Genomic DNA, 27,447 nt, shown 5'->3' with positions numbered 1-27,447 from the left:
GGATTTTTTCATCTATGTTCATCAGTGATATTGGCCTGTAGTTTTCTTTCTTTGTGACCTCTTTGTCTGGTTTTGGTATCAGGGTGATAGTGGTCTCTTAGAATGAGTTTGGGAGTGTCCCTCCCTCTGCTATATTTTGGAAGAGTTTGTGAAGGATAGGTGTTAGCTCTTCTCTAAATGTTTGATAGAATTCGCCTGTGAAGCCATCTGGTCCTGGGCTTTTGTTTGTTGGAAGATTTTTAATCACAGTTTCATTTTCAGTGCTTGTGATTTGTCTGTTTATGTTTTCTATTTCTTCCTGGTTCAGTCTCAGACTGTTGTTCTTTTGTAAGAATTTGTCCTTTTCTTCCAGGGTGTCCATTTATTGGCACATAGTTGCCTGTAGTAATCTCTCATGATCCTTTGTATTTCTGTAGGGTCAGTTGTTACTTCTCCTTTTCCATTTCTAATTCTATTGATTTGAGTCTTCTCCCTTTTTTTCTTGATGAGTCTGCCTAATGGTTCATCAAATTTGTTTATCTTCTCAAAGAACCACCTTTCAGTTTTATTGATCTTTGCTATTGTTTCCTTCATTTCTTTTTCATTTATTTCTGATCTGACCTTTATGATTCCTTTCCTTCTGCTAACTTTGGGGTCTTTTTGTTCTTCTTTCTCTAATTGCTTTAGGTGTAAGGTTAGGTTGTTTATTTGAAATGTTTCTCGTTTTTTGAGGTAGGCATTTAGTGCTATAAACTTCCCTCTTAGAACTTCTTTTGCTGCATCCCGTAGGTTTTGGGCTGTCGTGTTTTCATTGTCATTTGTTTCTAGGTATTTTTAAATTTCCTCTTTGATTTCTTCAGTGATCTGTCAGAAAAGATGTTTAATATGATTTCAATGTTCTTAAATGGGTTGGACTTGTTTTGTGACCTAGCCTACTATATTATCTATCCTGGAGAATGTTTCATGAGCACTTGAGAAGAAAGTGTATTCTGTTGTTTTTGGATGGAATGTCCTATAAATATCAATTAAGTCCACCTTGTTTAATGTGTCATTTAAGGCTTGTGTTTCCTTATTTATTTTCATTTTGGATCATCTGTCCATTGGTGAAAGTGGGGTGTTAAAGTCCCCAACTACTATTGCGTTACTGTCAATTTCCTCTTCTGTGACTGTTAGCATTTGCCTTATGTATTGAGGTGCTCCCCTGTTGGGTGCATAAATATTTATGATTGTTATATCCTCTTGGATTGATCCCTTCATCATTATGTAGTGTCCTTCTTTTTCTCTTGTAATAGTCTTTATTTTAAAGTCTATTTTGTCTGCTATGAGAATTGCTACTCCAGCTTTCTTTCGATTTCCATTTGCATGGAATATCTTTTTCCATCCCCTCACTTTCAGTCTGTATGTGTCCCTAGGTCTGAAGTGGGTCTTTGTGCACAGCCTGTATACAGGTCTTGTTTTTGTATGCATTCAGCCAATCTATGTCTTTTGGTTGGAGCATTTAATCCATTTCCATGTAAGGTAGTTATCGATATGTATGTTCCTATTAGCATTTTCTTAATTGTTTTGGGTTTTTTATTGTAGGTCTTTTCCTTGTCTTGTGTTTCCTGCCTAGAGAAGTTCCTTTAGCATTTGTTGTAAAGCTGGTCTGGTGGTGCTGAATTCTCTTAACTTCTGCTTGTCTGTAAAGGTTTTAATTTCTCTGTCGAATCTGAATGAGATCCTTGCTGGGGAGAATAATCTTGGTTGTAGGTTTTCCCCTTTCATCACTTTAAATATGTCCTGCCACTCCCTTCTGGCTTGCAGATTTTCTGGTGAAAGATCAGCTGCTAACCTTATGGGGATTCCGTCCTGTGTTATTTGTAGCTTTTTTCTTGCTGCTTTTAATATTTTTCTCTGTATTTAATTTTTTATAGTTTGATTAATGTTTGTCTCGGCGTGTTTCTCTTTGGGTTTATCCTGTATGGGACTCTCTGCGCTTCCTGGACTTGATTGGCTATTTCCTTTCCCATATTAGGGAAGTTTTCAACTATAATCTCTTCAAATATTTTCTCAGATGTTTTCTTTTTCTCTTCTTCTTCTGGGACCTCTATAATTTTAATGTTGGTGCATTTAATGTTGTCCCAGAGGTCTCTGAGACTGTCCTCAATTCTTTTCATTCTTTTTTTCTTTATTCTGCTCCCTGGCTGTTATTTCCATCATTTTATCTTCCAGCTCATTTATCTGTTCTTCTGCCTCAGTTATTCTGCTATTGATTCCTTCTAGAGTATTTTTAATTCCAGTTATTTTTTTGTTCATCATTGTTTGTTTGCTCTTTAGTTCTTCTAGATCCTTGTTAAATGTTTCTTGTATTTTCTCCATTCTGTTTCCAAGATTTTCGATCATCTTTACTATCATTACTCTGATTTCTTTTTCAGGTAGTTTGCCTATTTCATCTTCATTTATTTTGTCTTGTAGGTTTTTACCTTGCTCCTTCATCTGTAACATATTCTTTTGTCATTTCTTTTTTTGTTTTTTGATGGGTAGATCTGTATTCCTGTCTTACTGGTTGTTTAGCCTGAGGTGTCCAAAACTGGAGTTTTCAGGCAGTTGGATAGAGCCGGGTCTTGGTGCTGAGATTAGGACCTCTGGGAAGCCTCACTCTGATTTACCTGGGGTCTGAGGTTCCTCTTAGTCCAGTGGTTTGGACTCAGAGCTCTCACCACAGGAGCTTGGGCCCGACCTCCTGCAAGCTGGTCAGTGGCAGTTCCTCCCATCCCCTTTGGTGTCGATAGTCCCCCAGTGATGCCTGGTAGGTGCCCTAGTTGTGCAGAGATGTGAATTCCCTGTTCTTCTAGTCTGCCATCTTCAAGAAATACTATTTTGAAAGTGGAACTTCTATTTGATGAACTTGTTCCAATAATTTAACTATTAATATCATTGGTTTTACTAGGTGTTTTATCTGCAAATAAGGTCATGTTAATCTCTTTCCTTTTAATTCTTGGCTATCTTCTTTTCTACGTCCTTCTTTTCTTTTTTTTTGTTTTTCCCTTTTCCTTGACTAATGTTGCCAAGAATCTTTAATAGTAGAACTGATAGTGGATGTTCTTGAGTTGAACATCTTTTAAGATGGGCACATCTCAAGTTTCTCCATTAAGTAAAATGCTCACAGTAGGTTTTTGGTATTTAATCTTTGCAATGTCTGCCAAAGTTGTGAGACTAATATAATTAAGTACAATGGATCTATCATTACATTTCGGCCGTTACAATTTATAGGTAGTCTTGTTTCATCTGTACCTCTCTACTCCCTTTCCCTAACACTAATTTATTTTGAAACAAATACAAGACATCATATGATTTCATTTATAAATCTTTTTACAATATAACTCTAAGACATGTGGATTTATAAACTTTACCAAGTCAAGGAAATTCTCTTTTATTTTTAGTTTGCTGGGAATCTTCATCATGATATGATTTTGAACTTCACCAACACTTTTTTTCTGCATTTTGAGATAATCATGATTTTTTTCCCCCTCAAGTTTATGTGTATTATATTGCTAGATTTTCTCTTAATAAAACCTCCTTGCATAAATGAGATAAAACCTACTTGATAATTCTGTGCTATTTTCAATACTCTGTTTATTTACAATTTTTATACCTTTGATCATAAATGATGTGGACTTATATTTTCTTATGTTTCTCATACTTGGTTTTTACAGTTGAGATTATTGTAGCTTTGTAAAATTAAGCTGGATAACTTTCACTTTTTTTCAGTTTTTTGGAACAACTTATATAAGATAGAAATTAGCTTACTCTCAGGAATTTGGTACAAGTCTCTTGAAAAAATAGATTTGGAGGTTTTTTTAAATAGCATTGACATTTCAACTTATTAAAACATTTGATTTTAAGTTCTCAATTTCTTCTTGTACAATTTGGCAATTTGGGGGACATTACCGATTTCATCAAATTTTCTAATTCTTTAGTGTATAGTTGATTATAATGTTTTGATTTTTGTATCTGTTGTGTCTATAGCTATTTCATCTTTTTTAATTTATCCTTTGTAGATATGTGTTTTTAAAATTTTTTTGATTAGAATTGCCAGAAGGTTTTTTTTTTTAGAGTTGGTTAAATCTTTTTAAAGAAACTAGTTTTTTATTTTGTTAATCATTTTCATCATTTTGAAGTTGTTGTTCCCAATTTCACAGATTTATGCCCTTATTTGTGTCATTTCTTGGCTTCTAGTGTTTTGTTTGTTTGCTCTATTGTTTCTTTATAGTTTCTGTATTTGAATGTTTGCCTCCTTTATGCTTAACATTTTTTGTTTCCTAGTAAAAATGGCTAAAGCTATATGTTCCTTTTACGTCCTGCTTTAGTCATGTCCCATAAATTTTGAATTATTTAATTCTAATTATTTTTTAATATTCTTTATGATTGCCTTGTTTAACTCAAGATATTTAATAACATATTATTCAGTTTATAAACAAAGGATTCTTTTTCAGCTATCCTTTTGTTATGAATTTCTAATATATTTCATTATTATCAGAGGACAAATCCTGTATGCTACTGCTATCTTGGAATTTATCCAGGCTTTCTTTTATTAATAATCTTTCTATTTAAAAAAAATCTTCCATGGGTGCTTGAAAAGAAAAACTCTACATGGGTTTAGAAATTCTGTATATATTAATAGTTAAAGGCTCTCTTATTAATCATATTTTGCAGATACCTATTTTTTTTCCTCTTGATCTGATAGTTGCTAAGTGGAATGTATTAAAATCTCCAACTACAGTTGTTGGTCTGTTTCTCCCTGCCATTCAGTGGGTTGACTATTTCAAAGTTATATTGTTTGCTACCTGTTATTTATGATGGGTACAACTTCTTTCTCCATAGTTCCTTTAACCAGTATATATTGGCTTTCTTTTGTCTTAGGATACTACTGCTTTAATTTCTATTTTAGTCATATATTAAGATTGCTGTGAGTTTTCTTTTAGTTCATATTTTTGTTTTACCATATGTATTTTTAATTTTACCCTTTCTACATGTCTTTGTAGTAAATGTATTTTTAAATGGTCGATATAGTTTTGGAATGTATTGTTTTCATCCAGTCTGAGACTTTTCATTTTTAATTTATGATTTTTAACTGATTTGCCTAGATTGTGACTACCATCTTATTTTTTAAAATTTTTCAATGCATTCTTTTTTTGTTTAAAATATCTTTTCCTGCTTTTCACTGTAAAGATTGAATTTTCTTCTGTCAGCTTAAAAGTTATACATTCTTAATATAACATGCAGTGGATATCCTTCATTTAAGACATACATTCATGCTTATTTTCTCCTATTAAGTTCTTAAATTTTTAATATCTCCCACTCTACCCCCTTAAGACTAATATCCTTTGCTCTCTACACTACTTCCCCACATTGCAGTGTAGCTCTACAGTGTAGATTTTTAATTCTGCTTGAAATAATCACTTTTTGTTTTGTTTTGTTTTCTTAAAAAAACCAAACCTGGGCTTCCCTGGTGGCGCAGTGGTTGAGAGTCCGCCTGCCAATGCAGGGGACATGGGTTCGTGCCCCGGTCCGGGAGGATCCCACATGCTGCAGAGCGGCTGGGCCCATGAGCCATGGCCGCTGAGCCTGCACGTCCGGAGCCTCTGCTCTGCAACAGGAGAGGCCACAGCAGTGAGAGGCCTGCGTAACACACACAAAAAAAAAACCCAAAAAAACAAACCAAACCTAACCAAACTTTGTCAAGGAATTTATCACCCTCACGTCCCCTAAAGTGTTCACAACATCCCCCTGGATTTGTTTCTTTTCTTATTTGTGTTTCCAGTTTGGGCCTGAAGTCTTTACTCTTTAATTCTGGGAAATTTGTTTCCATTATTTCTTGGAATATTTTTGCTCACTGTTTTTTCTTTCTTTCTTCTGTTGTCCAGATTTTGACCCCTTCCTTCATGTGCCGATACCCCTTAACTTGAGAACTATGCACATTTTTACTTATATGTATTGATTTCTTACTATTTTTCCTCTTGGTTCTTTTTAATGATCTTCTTTAATATTTCATTTTGCTACCATCTTCCATTATTTCTAAGATGAGTATATTAATCATGCTTATTTTAAATTCCTAACCCATTGGTTTTAGAAGTCCAATGTGCTATCTATTGCCACAGAACGCCTTGTCCTTTAGTTTCAGGAGCGTGATATATGGCATTTAGTTTGTTGCTTTTCTTTCCAGGTAGCTATACTTTTCATTTGTACCCTATTTTGTCCTTTGAGCTTAAGTTATCCTGCAGATACTATTTATTCTCACCATTATCATATTGTGGGAAGGCCAGGTAAATCCAAAAGAGGTATGAGGATGAGTTCCAGGCATTGTAAAACCACTTTTGATCACTTCTCTCTGCTACTATGGTATCAGGTGACTTCCTTGGTCAGAATCTCACTTCCTAACCTCTTAGATAGAAAAGCCCTGGGAGGAGGCACTCCCCTTCATTATAATCCATCAAACTTGGGGTTTGAGAGAGAATAGGGTAGAGGAGTGAATGCCAGATATGATGTAATCCCACACGTCTCATTACCTCCTCATCTGAGCGGGACATTCAGCAACCTGAATCCTGGGGTGGGCTTCACATCCTTAACAGGGAAGAAGCAGGCAGTGAATGTCCCAGGGGACCACAGGGGGAGGCAGGAGGGAAACAAAAATGCTTTCCTCCACACTGTCCTCTCAGAGAAACCTCTGGCAACACCCTCCTCAAACTCCAGCAATCCCTGCCCACTGCCACCATTGGCCAAGCCAGTTCAAAATATCTTTCAAAATCATTTTCACACAAGTTTTCATTTGTTCTTTAGTTAAATTCATACGTTAATCTCATTTAACCTATAATAGTTCACCATCTTGATGGGAAACTGAAGCTCCTAGATAGTCCAAGTAATTGTTTTTAAATTTTGTTTTGTTTTCTCTTTATTTAAGCACCACATCCCCCAACCCCAGTAGAAATGACCGGTAGAAATGATATGCTTTCTTTGTGATAGTTTTTATATATTTCCTGAAGGAAAATCGTATGAAAAGAAAGCTCTTTGTGATGTGGTTTTCTTTAGATTTTCATGCTTTGTTCACTGCTTTGTTTGTTATTCATATCTTTGTCATGTCTGCAGGACAGATGCGAGCTGCAGTTGTAGCATGGGAAAGCATGCAGTTCTTGTCATTTTCATCCTCTCCTTGAGATTTGTCTTTTCAAGATCTTGCCTGATTATTCTGGACAGTACTGTTATCTGCTCTCAAAGGGAGGTAGTGCAGCTTCCTGGATTTATGTGCCAGAGAGCAATTATTTCCTTCTAGAGGTCAAAGTTATACTTGATGCTACAGATAGATTCAGAAAACAAGGGTCTGTTTATTTACCCAACTGAAGTACTTATAGCTTCAGTTAAAACAAATAGATTATACTTATCTGTTAAATTACTTAACCATTCTCCAAAATACAGCTACCTTGTGATATTTTTAGAAGTGAAAAAATACATAGAAACGGTTTTCAATGCTAACATAGAGGACAAGACCAAAACCCACTTTAAAGACTAACCATGTGATATCAATGTTTTATTAAATACTGTTCTCAAATTTCCACAAAACATAATTTGTGTGTGTGTGTGTTTGTACTGAGTCCTGAATCCAAAGACTAAATTACTCGGTTAAATCAGTAGTGATTTATGCACTGTGCAGTGAGGCAAGCCCACTAAACTGGTTATTGGTGGCCATTTATAGAACATTCTGGCAGCTAAAGGAGTATGAAAGTAATAACAGATATAACTATGAGCTCATTTATTTCCAATTATGTCTGCTGCTGAGATACTTTATGTACTATAGCTTTGGAGAGAGTTGAAAAATATCATTATGCAAATTTGAGAAATAATGGAAATAGAAGCTTTATAAACTAAACTTTTCTAAAATCCCCTTCTGTACAGTAAAAATAATTTAAAATATAAGTGTTAGATGTTTCCAAAGAATGTTCAAATTTAAAAGGGAAAGGGAGGTGGAGAAGAAAAAATTAATAGCAAATGCAACATTTGATTATTATATCCTTTGATCCAGTTTTAAAACCACCATTTTTGCTGCTTGCTGTTAAGCAATGTCATTTTCTTGGTGAATATAATAAATTCAACTGCAAGCAATATTTTATTCAAACATTTCTTCCCTGAAAAAGCTCTCAATTCAATTATAAAACACTCCAGTTATACCTATGCATTGAAGAGTAGAACTCTTCCACAGACACTGTAACTATAACTTTCAGTCAAATACATCCATGGCTGTCTTTATATGCAAGTCATGTAAATTAACTGCAAGAAATTTAAATTTGGTTCTTAGAGTAAAAAGTCACAAGTTACCCCTTCATCCATTGTAAAGTTATCCAGCAGAGAGGAAACTCTCCTGTCTATAACTTCTTTATGATGTCTGGAGAGTCTATATACTTGTGATCATATCTGACAGCTTTGATGAAAATGTATTGCTGGAGTGATTTGTGACTTCTGGCAGGAAGACCTATCCAAAGCCTTATTTTCTCTAGTTGAGACATAACTTAAATGAATTTGTATTTTGATCAGCCATTCCATATTTGAAGATGTTCTTTTGTTGATATTTGATATTCAGAGGTTACATGAGGATAATTCCTTGAATGTGATCAGCTCTTGATAAATGCTCGGGTGGAATTCAATCAAAGATCATTTAAAATTGTTTAACCATGTGAAGAAATTGCCCAAGGATATTTAATCCCTAGGTGTTCTAATTCAGCCCTGTATTCTGCAATGATCTTCTAGTGGCTTTCCAGGAAATGTAATAGGCAGATGTCATCATCTGAATTTCTGGGCAGGGCCACTTTGATAGAAAAGGGAAAACACAGGACAGTGCCGTCTTTGCTCACGTCAGTATGTATGAGAATCACCTCCAGTGGAAACCAAAGTTAAAGCAAGCTCCTGCCCAGTCTCTAAATCACCAGCTCTCTACCACCACTGCACTGGCCTTTGGGGGGCCATTCTTCCATTTCCAGTGCCCACAGTTCCCTCTCACATCGATGCAATCAGCAAATGTGCACGGAAGAGAGAGTGAACCTTGGCAAAGAGGGGCATGTTGTTATTTACAAGGACCCCTTTTAAAAGATGCATGTGTCTCTTATTCAGTTTTGGAAACATGATACAGTTGTAGGGATAAAGTTAGCCTCATTTGTCCTCAATATTTATACAGTGCCTTTCATAATGTCAGGTGAGATAGCTCATATATTCTCAAGGTAAAAATGAGTAATGTCTTTCGCAGCAGGTATAAAGTTACATTATAGTTTTTCAACTTGAGGAAGTGTTCTTCTCCTGATCTTCATTTTACATCTAAAACTGCAGACTATGGAGCAGACCTTGTAAAAGACTTCTTCAGTGAGCATCTGGCCCTTCTGTAGGCCCAGGAGATTTATGTCAGCTGTAGAAGGAATGTGAATAAAAGCCTGCTTCTGGGAGTTTGTAAAAAGAGTTGATGTATTACTTGGTCTACTCTTGCTTGGATTAAATTTAAAAATTGCATCAGGGTGTTCATTTTAAAGTATGATTTTATATAAATAGAAATTATAGATAACCAGAATAAAATTGAATAAACATGTGATGAGAGCTGACTTACAATAAAAACCTAAATAATAATTGCAAAATAACACTTATCTAATCAGCCCATATTGGTGTTAAATATTATTTCAGGTATATGTTAGCTCTTGAAAAAGAATGATTATTTTGCAACTGCCCAGGATTTTAAAGCCTAAATGCAAAATAATTTTATGCTGTTGATGGCATTGATGCTGCTCATGGCAACTTTGTCTCTTGTGTTGAAAAATTTACTTTATTCATTCATTTTATTCACTCATTCATTTCCATCTTTGTTCCATAAACGGCTTTCAGGTAATTTTTTACATTCATTTATTCTTAATACTGAACCTGGATTAGTAGCCTAAGAAAATTATTCATTAATCATGGCCATGTTTACTCGATCAAAAGTGATCATTTTAACACATGAACCTAAGCTTTCAGAACTGCAGGCAAAATCTGGAGAGTGCCAGGCACTCAAAAAATATATATTTTTAAAAATTTACTTATTTTATTTATTTATTTAGGCCATGTTGGGTCTTCGTTGCTGCGCGCGGGCTTTCTCTAGTTGCAGTGTGCGGGCTTCTCATTGAGGTGGCTTCTCTTATTGCAGAGAGCGGGCTCTAGGCGCATGGGCTTCGGTAGTTGTGGCTCACGGGCTCTAGAGCGCAGGCTCAGTAGTTGTGGCGCGTGGGCTTAGTTGCTCTGCAGCATGTGGGATCTGAGCGGACCAAGGCTCGAACCCATGTCCCCTGTATTGGCAGGCGGATTCTCAACCACTGCGCCACCAGGGAAGCCCTCAAAATTAATCAGTGAATGATTGTCTATCATTATCACTTTTATTAAAGGCATCTTGTTAATTGTAACTTGCTAAAAACTGAAACTTGGGGAAATATTTTAGAGTAGGCTCTGCAGCAGAAGATAAATATAATGAATTTATATATACCATCTTTGTTAATTATGTCATCTCTTCTGAACTAACATAGTGAACTGATATAATTATCTGATATGGACACATTATATATATGCATTGTAGTGACAACATAAAGGTGAAACTTAACCCTAATGAATAAATTTGCTAATTATTATTTCCTTTAGTGCAAGAAAACTGATGGACAAGTGTTAATTATCCATCCAGAAAAATGGAGGTTAACTGATATTCAGGGACTTCAGTGTGAAATCAGGTGAAGTAAGTGAATCCGTTCAGGATTCTGGAGAGATGGAAGAGGGAAGCCCTCAGTGGTAGTTTGGGGTTTAGGGTGTGTGTTTGCCTACCCCTTTGCTCCCCGCCCCCCTTTACCTGTCCTGTTCAAAGCCCCCTTCTCCTTGGCGCCATCTAGTGGATGCCTGTGTCGGGATGAGGAAGATGCCCAGTTAAGGATTTGCAAAGATCAAGTGTCATTTCTCCAAACTGGAGCCTAGGAGTGGATGGCCTGTGGACATCACAGAAGCTCTTAAAAATTAGTTTATGGAGGCTCTTCCTCTTTCTGTTGTTATCCCGTACAGACTTATTGCTCTGATTTCTGGTACACCTCGCTGATCAGAAGTTTATAAAATAAACAAGGGTTTAGAGTAAAAACTGAGCATGAAAAATGAGGACTCTTGTAAGCAGTGCTCCGAAGTAGTTTAAGCATCCGCAGGGAACACCATCTTAATTTTTCAGTTTCTCATTATTTCTTCAATAGATGAGCTAGCTAAGCCAGAAAGATGTTCAAAGGCAGAGCAGCTATAATCTCTTCCTTCACTACCCTCCATATGATAAGGATTTGTTAAGATGAATCTTTGGGTAATGGACCCATGAATTAAGGCAAAACTCCCTGCCATCTTCCTGATTTTTTTTCACTTCTGAGAAGGCACCAAGAGAGTTACCAAATTTAATTTCATAAGCCTTGATTCTTGGACCTTGACAACAAGGCTCACCTGAGTTTTGCATCCCTGTGGTAATGTTAAATATCTTCTGAGGACAGGAAAATATATTGGGAGAAAAAAATTAGATAAAGTAAATAAAAGAATCAAGAGAACAAAAACGAAGCAGAAAAAATTACTTGCCTAAATACATGTAAAATTCTTTAAAGAAGAGATTATGTTTATTTTTGATTTACAAAAGAAAAACCTTCAGTGCCTGACACAATACTTAATACTCAGCAGACAGAGGGGAGAGAAATGGCTTGGAATAGAGACTCCACTCATCAAATTGCTGAAAAGAATAATCAGTAATAAAATAACCCCTTTACAAAGTGTGATGTGAGTGCAAAGTAATAACAGTGAAGACAATGGCAGTAAATGTCGTCAAAAATTAATTACTTTAATGCTTAAGTTTATTCTAAAATATATACCCAGTGGAGAAGACAGGTGATATTTACATTTTCACTTTAGGTATAGAAACAAAATAACTTTCCACCAGTACATTTTGAAGATCACTATATGTTTGTCATTTTAAACATTTCTATTTACAGTTTCCTTTATTCTTTGAGATCTATCTCTAAAGCTGTGACAAATTCTAAATATAAAATATTCCCAAATGTGCCAACTAGGTAAGACTGATTTGTCTGCTAAAAGAAGACAGACTTTTGTTCCCTTCAGGAGAAAATCTGACTTGCGTTTGTCTTATGTGATTTATGCATTGTACGTTTAAAATGAAATACAGCCTTTTGCCTCCCATATATTAGAATGGGGCTTCAAATTTGAAAGAAACAGCAATCTTGTCTGAAACCTACATGGCTATGTGATGAGACGCAACAAAAATACTGTATTGCCCCCAAGTGGTCTTTGTAGGTATTGCCCGCACTGTCCAATAGTGAAAGAAAAAGAGAAAGCAAAAATATTTGGACAGCAAATCTTTGACCATTTTCTTTCACTGGAATATACGTATTTATTTTTAAAAAGTTATTTGATAATCCATGCTGTGGTAGTAAGGCTATATTGCTAAGTAGAGATTCTGAATGGTGGTAAATCTTCGGTGCAATTTAAATTGCTTAGGTCACACAATTATTTGGAATGATATCAACATTTGTAAGTCACTGGAATTGTTTTTCCATTTAAGGAGATTTTGCAATACATAGGTTTTTTTTTTTTTCAATTACTGTAAAGTTAGCACTGCACTTTCGACTCAGCATCTGAGAGTGCATTATTTTTATCCACGTATCTTCTGTGTGTACTTCTATTTGTTTTCAACCTGAACCTCAAATCGGTTTTTAGCCTGAATTCCTTTGAATTATATAAATGACCTAATATTGGGAGGTGGAACTGAAAGTTTCTCTTTCATTTCTCTGAATGTTACTAAGGCAGACAAAGATGGATTCTTTCTCAGGGTTCTGCACACACGCACCTTGCTGTATTCTATACGTACTGCAATATAAAGACATATTTCATTGCTTTTGTAAATTCTGTCTCTTTGGAGCATCTTCCAATTAAGCAGTCATTCTCTGACTTCCTCATTTCCTGATATGGAGCATCCCCATACCCCCCACTCTATCCTCTGTCTCATAACAGCTTGTCCTCTCTCCCTCACCTCCACTTATGAAACTATGAATAGTTATTAGAAGCTCTGTGAAGCAAGTTTTACCATTTGGAGAAAGGGACTGCAAACAAGAGAGGAATTCCTGGTATCCCTGTGTTTATATTATATGTGGTATGTGTCCCCTTCTAAACCAGCTTCCCGATGCCTGGTGTGTAGTCTTCCAGAATCCAATAGTTCCAGCCATCACAGCCTCCTTTACCTGTTTAAAAAAGTACTGTTCCAAATTGATTTCTATCAGAAATTTGATTCCAGATTTATTTGAAAGGCATGAGAATTTTCCCGTGTGCTTGATTACCCAAATCATCTACATAAAGAAAATGTATTCAAGTCACAGAGAGTGAAATTATTACTTTAAACTCAGAAGTCAAAGAAGAAAAACATTATGCTGAGGAACTATGTTACATTTTCATGCTTTCAAGGAGTTACCGTTAAAGGAAAAAGAAATGTGATTTTAAAATATGAATAAGACAATGATGACGTTCTTTCAGGCTGAGTGAGAAGCATATATCCAATTGCATTTTTACTCTAAAGGAGAGAGAAATAAATCACTAGTACTGGATCTATAGTGCTGGATCTACAGAACTAAAGACAAAAATCCCAAAGCATGACCTCTAGAGGCCTAGATATGGATGTGCAGTAGGAAGATCCTTGTACCAACTGTGTGACCTCAGGCAAGTCTTTCAACCTCTCTGAACCACTTTTTCTATCTGAAAAATAGGACTAGTTGCCTATGGGTTAAATGAGTTTTTTGATTCCTTGTACAAATATTTACTGGGCACTTCTCATATGAAGTGTCTCATATGCTAGACATTGTGTTAGGTTCAAGTGATATAGTAACAAACAAGACAAAGTCCCTGCTTTCTGGAGTTTATTCTTGTGTTGAATAGTAGGTGAAATACAGATAAAAATTAATTATACATATATAAGCAAATACAGAGAACTACAATTTTTTTTTTTTTTTTTGTGGTATGCGGGCCTCCCTCTGCTGTGGCCTCTCCCGTTGCGGAGCACAGGCTCCGGATGCGCAGGCTCAGCGGCCATGGCTCACGGGCCCAGCCGCTCCGCGGCACGTGGGATCCTCCCAGACCAGGGCGCGAACCCGGTTCCCCTGCATCGGCAGGCGGACGCGCAACCACTGTGCCACCAGGGAAGCCCCCCGAGAACTACAATTTTTTAATACAATTTTGAAAGGTTGTTTTCCATGAACAGTTATTACAAAATATTGGCTCTATTCCCTGTGTTATGCAATACATCCTTGAGCCTATCTTACACCCAATAGTTTGTACCTCCCACTCCCCCCCCCCGCAACTGGTAACCACTAATTTGTTCTCTATATCTGTGAGTCTGCTTCTTTTTTGTTATCCTCGCTAGTTTGTTGTATTTTTTAAATTCCACATATAAGTGACATCATACAGTATTTGTCTTTCTCTGTCTGACTTACTTCCCTTGGCATAATGCAGATTTTTAATATTGCTAAGAATGCAACGAGGGAGGAGGCTGTGTAGAAAGTGACTGGGTTGCCCACTTTTGAGAGGTAGCAAGAGCTCCCTGACTAAGTGACATCTGCGCTGTGCTTCCTGGAGGAGACTGAGTGTCATTTGAAGAGCTGGTGGTAAAGCATTCCCAGCAAAGGGCCCGTTCTGATGCCCTGAGGTAGGAGAGTCCGGGCATGATCACAGAGCACCACAGTGTCATCATTAGATCTGCCTTTTCAAGCCCACTCTGCTGCTGCTGTGTAGAGAACAGACTGAAGAGGATTATGAGTGGGGACAGAGCGACCATTTGCAAGGCATCTGGGTGAGGAGGATGGTGGCTTGGACGGGTCGGTGAGGTGGTAGTCTAAAGAAGGTGAGAAACTGGCACCTTTTGGAGGTAGAAGCAAGAGTCAGTGGTGAGTTGAGAGAGAGGGGCTAGACAGAGAGGGCTCAGAGAGGACTCTGCAGCCATGATGTGACTTGTGGTGCCTTTTCCTGAGACAGAACGCATGGAAGGGGGAGGGACAGAGAAGCGGAAAGTGAGGAGGTGGAGAGGAGGAGAGCTTCCTGCTGTCATGGCAAACTACCCGTTTACATGCTTCGTCTCCATTTGTCTGGCTCTTAGGTCTCCTTTGCTCCAAACCCCGCCTGAGGGCCCGGCATCAAATAAGTTCTCGCCTTGGGAACTTGGTGTTTCTTTTCCTGCCCACTTTCCTCCCTGCCTTTCTCTACCTCATTCCCTCTCCCTCCTGCCATTTCCAACAGAGGTGTCCCACCACTTCTAAGACGTGTGCAGAATAACTAGTTGCTCGGCCTGCCTAGTGTGACAAGGTAGGTTCCAGGGGTCCAGGTCCCCATTATTGTAAAAACAACCCAGGCAGAAGTGCCTGCTTCTCAGCCACCGTGGGATCAAGGGTTATCTTCAAAAACAGGGGACCTCAACTCACAGGTCATTTCCCTTGGAGGATAGTAGAATGATGAAGTGTGATGTGTTCCGATAAGAAGGTGAGAAGAGAATACTTAGGAATCTTTGCACCCTAGAAAGGGTTCAGTTTATCCAGCGTTTGGGGTGGAAGCCAGAGTGTGGTTGGAGAAACCAAACTAGAAGCAGCAGACATTTGACTGTGCATTCTAGGCACTGAAAATGAAGAAGCTGTGACCTGCTTGAACAATGGCGTTCATATAAAGAAAATGAGTAGACATATGTCCACAGAGTCCAATGATAAAATCTTACCACTTTAACTTTTTTCTGTAAAATCTCTCTGATCCTTTATATCCTACTGAGAGATTCTAGACGGGGCAATAAGGATAACCTGCCAGCTCCCTGAGAAGGTTGAATATAATGCAATCAGGGTTCTACCATTCAAAGCAAATAATTAAATTTGTATGCTCTTCATAGCCTTCTGTGTTTTGGTACCTTGCTCCTGATCAATTCTCTGATATACATATGGGAAATTTAAAAATTTTTAACCATAAAACTGATTAAATCACAGAATCTACTTTCTGAATTTCCAATTTTAATGTATGCTTTAAAGCTTAGGGTTATTAAGAAGTACAAATGAATAAAATTATTCATGTCACTGGAAGCATGAAACTTACTTAAATATTGGAGTTTTGATCTAATTCCAGAGAATGAGGAAAAACTATCCTAATTTAGGTTCAGTCAGTTAATTTAGTTTTTCTGTGGTTTAGCCTAAAGCAAGCCAATTTTCAATGAGCTAAAACCAATGACGGGAATATTTATGTTCTTAAATCATTTGACTTAACACAGAATTTGTTCTTGATCCAGGCAATTTCATTTAAGTCACAAAGAAATGTCCTTAGTTTTTCCAGAAGGTAATTAGGCTACACAAATGCTCAAGTTGTTGAGTTGATTTGTTAGATGTGTGGATGTTTGAGAATTGTGACAGTTTCAAACACATTTTCCGTGAAAGTAAAAACACAGATGATTCATTCTTCAATATTTCAGGGTCCATCCACATTCCTAAATCTGTATAATCAAAGCCACAATATCAGAGGTAATGCTGGGGCTTTGCAGCCAAGCAGACTGGTTTCAACACCCATATTGGTTACCTTTTAGCTGTAAAACCTTAGGCAAATTACTTGTGTTCTCAATCCTCGGTTTCTTCACCTATAAAATGGGGATAATGAGTATCAACCTCCTAGCATTGCTGTGAATGTAAACAAAACAGTGCATGAGAAACACACAGTGTCTGGCACATGGTGTCAACTTGGCTAAGGTTAGTGAGTATTATTAAGTATGACATAGAATTATATCCAAATACCACATGTGCGTGAAATGAAAAATTACATCAGTGCTTAGGTTTGTAATTTAGTCATGTTTTCCCCTTCCTTTCTCAAATCTTTTTTCCTCTTTTCCTTCTGTTTTTATATATCAGATTTTCCACCTAAATCATGGCCCTTTAAAACACAAAGGAGACTTCTTGCTATGGTCCAGAATGCTCACCAGCCCTTCATCTCCTTCCACAGCCCTCTGACGTGCAGCAGATCTGTTCTCTGGGCCAGACACAGCCAGAGCTATGATCCGCAACTGGGGTGTTGTGTGCCTCTGGGGAGCCATGAAGACTCTCCAAGGGGTTCACAGGCCCATAGATAGTTTCAAGAGAATCAATGCCCATAACTTCATCTTTCACATGTATACCTTCCTAAAATTTGATCTCGCTGAGACAGCACCTCTAAAGCAGGTGCTTTTTATTCCCCATCCCTTCATGCACAGCCCTCTGGTCTTCCAAAGAAAGACCTAGCGCTCATCTATCCCTAATATTATAATAATGATTGCTCCAGGGTGAAAAAATTCTGCAACCCCTCCCCCAAACAGACGCATTTTGTTATTTTTATTTTTTTTTTTGCGGTACGCAGGCCTCTCACTGAGGAGGCCTCTCCTCTTGCGGAGCACAGGCTCCGGACGCGCAGGCTCAGCGGCCATGGCTCACGGGCCCAGCCGCTCCGCTGCATGCGGGATCCTCCGGGACCGGGGCTCAAACCCGTGTCCCCTGCATCGGCAGGTGGACTCTCAACCACTGCACCACCAGGGAAGCCCTAAATATGGTTTTCATTAGAGAAAGTGAAGGATGCTAATCACCAAGTAACAAATCCTCCACAACTCAGATTGTTTTCAGTTTTTAACAAAGTTAAATATTTCATGATAAATCACTACGTGTTTTTTTTTCATATACTTTGGAGGGAGCTCAAGGAATTAAGTCATGTTGCTCTAGCTAAACCCTTCCATCTACATCTATGTATTTGTGTGAACAAATCTTCTCCATGCTTACATTGAAAATAATATTAATACCAATGCTGAACCCTTCTCATTCTAACAATAAATACTGTTGTCTCAATGGATAAAAAGACTCAACTAAGTGAATAAAAAGAAGTCGTATCCATCTAAGGGGTGCATTTCCAAAACAATTTTACTTTTTATTTTATAAATTATTAATTAAGATTTGTCATGTATTTCTATTTTTCTGACCAATTGTGTACAACAAATAATTGTAATCATAACTCTTTGGAAAAAATATTTTAAAATTTAGAGCCATATGGTAACTGAAATTTTAAATTAAATTTATAAACATTTTTCTTATTGAGAATTATAAGGTGATCAAAAAATACTTTGTATATAAAATATATTACATTGGGATAAAATTCTGAGGTGTTCAAATTCCTTCAGATACACTTTAAGAGTTTGGCAAGTGCCAGGGAGAGAGAATGATTAGGTCACAGTCAGACAGAGAGATCCCAGTTGAGTCTGTAAAAGGCAGAATAATAATATCAATCAGGAACAACAGACTTAAATTCCAACTGTATTAAAAAGAGGCAGATTTGAATGCATATTTATTCCCCTTTTAATTTGGAAAAGAACATAGACTCTTGGATTTCATATATTTAGTTGTGTCTTTAGTTCTACCATGGATAAAATTGAGTCTGAACTCTTATGTGATATTTCCTTTCAAGGGAAAATATCACATAAGATATTTTCCTTTTAAAAAAAAGGTCTTTTCCTTTTAACCTGAAATGATCATCCCCTAGACTTCATGTTCCATCATAAATTTGTCCTCTATTCTCGGTCATTCCTACGAGCATTCAAGCTTGCTGTGTGATATTTCTCAGACTAAACAACCAAAAAGTTCCAGGTTAAAAGATTGTTTCTGGATAAAACAGTGACTAAGAGGAGACGGAATAGAGATGGAAACTATTCCCAATATTTGCAGGAGCTGAGAAATGGAGCAAGGGAGGGGTTATTTTGTGTTTTGCTTCTTTTGCAAAATTTATAACCATTAAAAAGGTGTTCTTTTGGACTTTTGTGGTACAAAATTAACAGGTGTTTAAACATGGTTGTTGGAGGGAGTAAGGCTGTGAAAACTGCAATATTACTTTAAAAATTTTTTAAATTGTGGTAATATATACATCACATGAAATTTACCATCTTTTTTTTTTTTTTTTTTTTTTGTGGTATGCCGCTCCGCGGCATGTGGGATCCTCCCAGACCGGGGCGCGGACCCGGTTCCCCTGCATCGGCAGGCGGACGCGCAACCACTGCGCCACCAGGGAAGGCCAATATTTACCATCTTAACCATTTTAAGTGTACAGTTCAGTAGTGTTGAAAATATTTACGTTGTTGTGAAACCAGTGTAGAGAACTTTTTGCAAAACTGAAATTATACACTCATTAAACAACTTCGCATTTCCCCCTCCCCCCAAGCCACTGGCAACCACTATTTTATTTTCTATTTCTAGGAATCTGACAACTCTAGATACCTAATGTAAGTGGAATCATGCAGTGTCTTTTGTGACTGATTATTTCAACTAGTATACTATCCTCAAGGTTCATCTGAGTTGCAATATGTGTCAGAATGTCTTTCCTTTTTAAGGCTAAATAATATTCCATTGTCAGTATATACTACATTTTGTCTATCCATTCATCCATGGATGGATATTTGAGTTGCTTCCACCATTTAGCTATTGTGACTAATGCTGCTGTGAACATGCATGAACAAATATTTCTTGAGACCCTGTTTTCAATTCTCTTGGCTCTGTACCCAGAAGCTGAATTACTGGATCATATGGTAATTCTATTTTGATTTCTTGAGGAACCTCCATACTGTTTTGCATAGTGGCTGCACCATTTAATAGTCCCACCAACAGTGCTGAAGGGTTCTGATTTCTTCACATCCTTGCCTACACTTAATATTTTATGGTTTTTTTTTATAGTAGCCATCCTAATGGATGTGAGGTAATATGTCATTGAGGTTTTTGATTTGCATTTCCCTAATGACTAGTGATGTTGAGCATCTTTTCATATGCTTGTTGGTGCAAAATGGTTTTAAGTACTAATATTCTTCTTTATTTTGAGAAGATGAAAACTTCTCTCTCCCGCATTAATACTGAGGGAAATTCTGGTAAGCTTTAATAAGGTACAATGCTATTAAACACTACTGAAAATTCAAAATATTGAAATATCAGTATTCTGCTATAGCTTCTCAGTTAGTCAAGAACATGACTTTAAAAAAAACTCTAATATTGGTTAATCTTTCATCCTGTGTTTTAACTCTTATGTTATAGTTTTCTTATCTCAAAACTTCTCCTGAACAACTGTGAGCTTCTATTTTTCAAAGGTTTTATTACAAGTCACCAGAAAAATGCTCATCCTCCCTCGCTCACGAGATGGAAACGAGAGATAAACATGTTGTCCTAAGGAGAAAATTTATGTTATCCAGAAGCTCCAGTAAACTATTTCTCTTATCAAAGTCTCTGTGGTTTCTGTAATGTTATACTTAGGTTTAGTTACTCAACAGTGTTTACTTAATACCTACCCTGTGTTAGATACTGACCACCCAAAGATAAAATGGTACAGTGTCTGCCCTAAAAGATCTTATGGTCTAATGGTGAGAGCAAACAAGAAAGTCAGCAAGTTTAACACAGAACAACATGCTTTGCCACTGAGAACAATCTGCCTAAGGTCCTCTGGGAGGATAAAGGAAATTAATCAGGTGAAGCCCAGAATTTAGCATGGGAGGGGTTTGTGAGAGGTGGGGTGGGGGAATGAGGTGAATATAAGGGCAATTTAGAAATATTTTAAGATATTAAAAACATAACTGAAGTTTTCCTACAAATATTTTGAAGTTCATCCTTAGTCCTTCTTGTCCTTCTATTTTTAGTTGATAATTTTGACCCATCTACATATATTTCAATGGCTAGATGTGGAAATTACAAATACCTTACTGAGTTATTGCTTGAATTTTACACAAGTACAAACAAATGGTGATGCATTAACTGCCTGGTTTTACAGCCATGATCTTACAAGGTCATTTTCTACATAATTTATTTTGCACTAAATTTGTGTTTCATTTTTGTACTGAAGGAGGAAAATTTATAGTTCCTAAAATAGTTTCATGTCATGTTAAATGTTTTAAGATCTTCTTTTATTCATTTTTACCTTACTGCCAAGGCACTGATTTCCTTGGGATCTTATATTCTCATGTTTAGGTAATTTAAAAACATCGATTAAAAGTCTTGATCTAGAGACAGAGAAATCTCTGTGATATTTGAGTTCACGACTGATTTTAACTTACAAAAGTGAAGGTGTTCTTTCAGATATTTGTGCTTGGGTTAAGAAAGCTCCTGAGTGAAAAGTGTATTTTGGGTTCTGAAAGCTTTGAATGGAATTACTGTCAAATAATTTCAGATTTGACATTGTCTCATGAAATCATCAAGCACATTTCTCTCTTTCTACGTGTGAGCACATTGAGATGCACAGAACTCAAGTATTTGACCAAGGAAATACAATTAGTGTAACAAATTACAATATGAGCAGACAGTCAAAGAAGTCTGCCACTTAGCCTAAGTGGATTAGTTTCAAAAACTGATATAAGTATTCTGCCCTCTCTGGGCGACTTATTGAAAGTTGATGATTAAAAAAAAAAATAGTAAGCATTTGCATGATTCTACTTTCACTTCTGGCATATGTAATTTGCTTTCCACTGTACTAAATAAAGAGATGACCCATCTAGAATTTTCTTTGACTTGAAGGACTTGAATAAATGGAAATGCATGCAATGAGATAGAAGGAAATGCATATAGAGACAAAGATTGGTAACAGAACGAATACAAAAATGAAGACGTCTCTCTGTTTTGAATTGTGCCTTTTAAATGCCATTTCTGTCTCCTCTCTCTATATTTCTGTTTGTAATGGCAGCTGTCTAGCTTCTTGTCCCCCTGCTTTCATGATTGGTGGTTGACGTTGGTCCTTCTCTTGGCAGGCTGAGTTTTAGGGAAATGGGAGGAAAGCCAGTTATTTTGGTCCTTCAGTTCTCCTCTTACACTTCTGCTGGGAGACATACCAGTGATGGGGTCTATTTACCCACCATGCCTCTTTCTTCTCCCTTTTAAATATATTTCTATTGAAAGGCTTATCATATATTTTTTAAATGTTCTTCCTTGATTGAAGGAAGGCTGTGGACTTTTGTTTTAATTAATAAAAGGCGCTAACGTGTACTGAATATTGATGTGTGATGGGTGGTGGTGTACCTTATGTACATTCTCTGATTTAATTCTAGCAATACCTCTATAAAGTTACTGTTAGTAATCCCGCAAGGTCTCACAATTTAGTAGTAACAGGAGAACCAAAGTCGAAACTGCGACTTTCAGCCTCTAAAGTCTATAGAGTTACCACCATGCTATGTACCTTGTCCCCCAAAACCCAGCACACAGTGCTTTCCACATGGTGAAAAATTAATTACAGTCAAAAATTAAGAAAAACACATTTCCACAGTAGAAGAATAAATACAATCCTAAGCATTAATTTGCTAATTATTTTTTACCGTGGAGGATATAATTTGATAATAAATCTTATATATCCTATGTGCTACACAAACATTTCCAACTTCCTTAAATTATTAACCTTGAACCCTGTGATATTCAGAAAACATTAAAATGGAAAAATGCAATAATATTATCAGTAACCCTTTCTATATAATATGGTGAAGTGAGTGAAATGTGATGAGTTACTTTTATTTGGAAAAACATGTGACTCTGTTTTGGCTCAAGGGTGTTAATATTTTTAGTGTTAGCTTTGATTTATTTTCTTTTGATCATACAGTTATTACATTCATTTTCCTTAGTCCTTAGAGAGGGAAAAACACCCCAACTGCCAAATGCTAATGATGTGTTTATAGGGTCTTAAAGTGTACATCTCATTAGGTTTCTGTTTTTCAGCTGGGAAGAGTTTATGAAGTCAGCATTTGTTTCTCTTGGGTGAATTTTGCTCGCGTATCTTAAAGATACATTTACCATCTCCCTCAGGTGATTTGTGCCAATATCTGTCCTTCATTATTATAGCAACAAAAGTTTTTCACTTTGCAGTCTTACACAGCTCAGATAAATTTAGTTTGTTCTTCCAAAAATATTAATAGTATACCTGCTGCATGTTTTTTCAAAAAATATTTTTTGTTCTTCATTTTTGAAAGCGTATGTTTATCCAGAGAAAGTTTATGAATCAATATGAGGTCTGTTTTATACTTTTCAGAAAGTTTGACTTGAACTTTGGTGTTAAGCATCCTCAAGATATAGTTTTGTTGTTGTGATTGTTTTCATATTTAAGCAAATAAAAATAGCTCTTTGTGGGCTTCCCTGGTGGCGCAGTGGTTGAGAGTCCGCCTGCCAATGCAGGGGATACGAGTTCGTGCCCCGGTCTGGGAGGATCCCACATGCCACGGAGCGGCTGGGCCCGTGAGCCATGGCCGCTGAGCTGAGCCTGCGCGTCCGGAGCCTGTGCTCCGCAACGGGAGAGGCCGCAATGGAGGGAGGCCCGCATACCACAAAAAAAAAAAAAAAAAAATAGCTCTTTGTGATACCAACTATAGTGTTTCTATGAAGATGTAAACCTAACATCCTGCCCCTTTTTGTAATACGGCCCCGTTCTCTCTAACCACATGAAGCCTGAAATTAACATGTTAGGAGGACACTGAGATTCTCTTAGATTCTTCTGTGGTTGGCTAGAGCTCTCACAGCAAAATACCGTGAAGAAGCAATTTCGATATAGTTCTTTTTGTTCTGATATATGCAGGAAAAGGATAATAATAAAAAGCTTAGATTTGAATTTCATACTTTACAGTGACTTTCTTGTAATTTGGCCTCACAGCTCTCTTGTTGGAACGTAGTAACCCATTTTAAAGAAAAGGACACAAAAATTCGGAGAAGTAAGTTGCAAGTCCAAGTTCACCTAGGTAGAAGAGTCACAAAAGAAACTTGGCAGTTCTGATCACAAGCTCTGTGAGTTCCACTTCACTTTCCATGATTACGTGCCATGGAATGAGAAGAAAAATGGAGTAAGCACCTCTAAAGTAATTTAAATTACAGGATGTTTTGGCACCCCACATTCAATCGGAAGGCTTATATATATTTTTTTTTTTCGGAAGGCTTATATTTTTAAATGTATAGAATATATATACATTATATATTACGTGATAATATATATTTATTATATAATATACCTTAAGTATATTACATACTCTTTCAGTATATTTTACATATATATGTATATATTAAATATATATGTATATATATATATGTCTTAGATGATCAAATTTTCCTTTTTAAGGAGTTTTTTTTGAGTGTGTCAAGGAGAGATAGCCTGAAGGGATCTTTCACATTGTTCACTTTGCAAATAATAGAGAGACAAATTGAGATTGTAGTTTCAACATGTGAATCCTTTACTTTGTTCACAGCTGCAAACATTTTTTGAGACGTTCCTGAGAACAAGTTCACCTCTTCAGGCTTTTGATAACATGAAGGAAGCAATTAGCAAACTCCTGCTGGCAGCTGAAGTATTCAGTGAAACATCTACTCTGGGACCAAAGGCCTTCCATAGGTAAAAACAAATTTCAATGTTAAAAAAAATAAAGAAAGAAAACCCTACTTCTAACAATTGATTGTTAGTGAAAATATATCTTAATTATCACAAGTAGGTACTACTTGGAAAATTTTATATCAGTATAAAATATGAACTTCTAAACTTATGTTTTCTAATTTGTTGATCTTAAAACTTCAGAGCATGTTAAAGACTCACCAGTATTTAAATATGGTGACAAGAAATAAGCCACAGTTATTTAAATTATCTTTTTAATTGCAGCCTTTTTCAAGCTCAGTTATTTTTATCATATATGCTTTCCATTGACTAGGTATATTTTTATTTATAGATTTTTATTAACAAAATTCATTAACTCTTATCTCCATATCTCAGTTTACTTGAGTATAATTTAATGCCTTTTTCTAGGGAAATGTTAAATCGAGTATGTCAAAAAAGGAGGTGCCTCCATGTAAGCTTTATTATGCTTTATATGCGAATAAGAATGCCTAGCATGGAGGAGTAGGAGAGCTTCCTTTTCCATATTACGTTTTTATGGATTCACTTCATTGTTTCATTTAATGTATTATGAATACTTTAGTTATATTTGTATTTTCTGTAAGAAACGAAACAGATTCCAAATCCAAAGATAATTTGTATTCAATTTTGGATTATCCAAGCCACCGCTCTTTGTAATTAGTATGGACCTTGAAATTTAACCTTAGTGATTATTAATGATATAGTATCAAATAATAGAGTAAATACAGAAAATAGAATGTATTTTTGTTACCTTGTGTTTTTATTTCAGATGCAGATTATGTTTTCAACTTTTAACTTTTGATATTGGTTATGGCAGTGTCAGGTCCCCTGTAGTGCTCCAGGTGAGTATGCCAGAGTCTCCATGGGATCTTCCCCTTTGGCTGAAGGGTGTGTGTGTGTGTGTGTGTGTGTGTGTGTGTGTGTGTGTGTGTGTGTGTGGTGGTGGTGGTGGTGGTGGTGTGTTCATTCATAGTAACCGATCAATAAGTGCAACTTGCATCAAACTTACTACAGACTTATATTTACTGTGGTTCAGAGAATTAACTAGCATATGGAGAGTCTCTGATTTGAGCTACAATACCCACTCCACATCCCTGTTGAACAAACATGGATTTTTTTGTGGTTCAACCACTGCTTATGAAATAAATGTGGAATAAAGCTAAGTATGTGTTAATGCCGTAAAACAGACATTTATATAATAGAAAATAGCAGGTAACCTAGCTTATTCATATGGGTTTATAAAAAAAGGTAACTCTTATTCTTTACATATAGATATTTAGTTTAAAATTGGCCTATATTTTAATTTTAAAAGCCATAGGAATTTTTGAAATTTTTGTTTTCAATATTTGTATAAATATATGGAAATTTAAGAGTGTTTTTTTGTACACTCTGATTCTTTTACTTCCTCTTATATTAAATTAACTCATTCAGATCATCTCCTCCAGCATATTCTTAATCTAAAATAGCCCTTAGTGGTAAGAAGATTTTAAAATTGATTGCATTAGTCTATAGAAAGCTATCTTGGGATATGGGATGAGAAGAAATGAAGAGAAACAAAATAAAATTATGTGTAACCAGAGTTCAACTTCATACAGTAATGACTGGTTTTCAAACTATTACACAAGGAGAATGATTACATTATATATGGCTCAGACATTTGGCTGAATAGTTCAAAGATTTATCTCTAAAATTTTGAAATTTTATGAATCTACATCTTCTAATGGTCATTTATTCATTATTTTACACACATATCTAATAGTTTATATTATGATTTTTAAAATTTATTGTTCAGAAATGTTATATGTTATTTCCATAAACACAAGGTCTTCAACAATAAAGAAGTTCAAGACAAACTAATTTGATTTTACAAAACAGTTAATGTTCTTATGAAGAATGGTATTTTCAAAAGAGCATTACTTAGATTTTATAAAACTGTTGACCTCCAAAAGGACCACTAGATGTCAGTTCTGATCTATAATCCAACGGGAAATGAATCATGTCTTAGAAGTGATTTCACTGCATTAAAAGTAAGTCAATGAAAATATTTGCTGTGCTTTTACTCTTTCACAGGTGCATGAGCATTTAAATTTTCAAGATGATGATAATCTGGATTTTGAGGACCAAAACACAGAAGAATTCCTTTTAAAAGACACTTTCAATTTTCTCCTGTCTAATGAATCTTCACTTTCCATATTTTCTGAGATATTTCAGAGACTTTATAGATCAGGTATATTTAAGGTAAGTGCATATTTTTGTACTGACAAATATTTATTTCATTTTTGGAAGGTGCCATTTTCTTTACTGTGCAGGTAAGCAACTTGATAATTCATTTGAAATTGATTTGTATCCATTATATAAACCTCTTAATATTTTTCCGACCTAAGGACCAATATTATTTTTTATGTCTCCTAAGTATGTGACTGACTGATTATGATGAAATTATGGGTTGAAAATGAAGTAAAGCAGTCCCTAATTCCCAGGGAAATTTTGTGGTTATAATGAATAATACATATTACATATTATAAAATACTTTAAAAGGAATACCTGAACCTTTTAGAGGCAGTTAGAATAGCAGTGAGTGCTCTAGATTAACATTAAGGGACTAGAGTTATAATACTAATTTTTTTTAAAGCATTCACATCTGGTTAACGTCTTTGGTTAGATAGATGCTGATGATTAGGGAGTAGTGCTTCAGAGTAAGATTGGTTAATTTTTATGATCTGTTAGTACAAGTTTTCTTGATGCATAAAAAATCTGTACAGGTTACTAGGTACAGTATTGTTTTCTATGTATCTTTCAGTTTTAAAACCATAATTGGAAAATTTGGAAAAATAGAATGTGAAGGGTCTCACCAAGAAGCAATGCTCTACAGAGAGATGGTTTTGAGAGAGATGACATTATAGACTGTTGTTTCCCTATGATTTTATTGATTCCTTCCTAGAGTTCCTTGTTTCCCTTCCTTAGTGAGTGGATTGCCATTAAAACCATTAGAAC

The 27,447-nt window shown here is 36.1% G+C and overlaps 1 protein-coding gene across 9 annotated transcripts in view; it reads left to right on the top strand.

Moving 5' to 3' along the window:
• Window positions 1-27,447, top strand: part of CPED1 (cadherin like and PC-esterase domain containing 1) — a 327,103-nt gene that overhangs the window by 107,956 nt on the left and 191,700 nt on the right. For all 9 annotated transcript variants that reach the window (XR_003679745.2, XM_024131668.2, XM_028489828.2 and 6 more), the window contains exons 7-9: window positions 24,296-24,438; window positions 25,223-25,295; window positions 26,524-26,691. Coding sequence is in view for 8 of the 9 variants with exons in the window: in XM_024131668.2 (XP_023987436.1) it covers window positions 24,296-24,438; window positions 25,223-25,295; window positions 26,524-26,691 (384 nt within the window). In the remaining variant the exon portion in view is untranslated. The remainder of the gene's footprint in view (window positions 1-24,295; window positions 24,439-25,222; window positions 25,296-26,523; window positions 26,692-27,447) is intronic.

The sequence above is a fragment of the Physeter macrocephalus genome, chromosome 5 (genome assembly GCF_002837175.3).
Source record: "Physeter macrocephalus isolate SW-GA chromosome 5, ASM283717v5, whole genome shotgun sequence".
Lineage (NCBI taxonomy): Eukaryota > Metazoa > Chordata > Mammalia > Artiodactyla > Physeteridae > Physeter > Physeter macrocephalus.
This window is presented reverse-complemented; position numbering and strand designations above follow the sequence as displayed.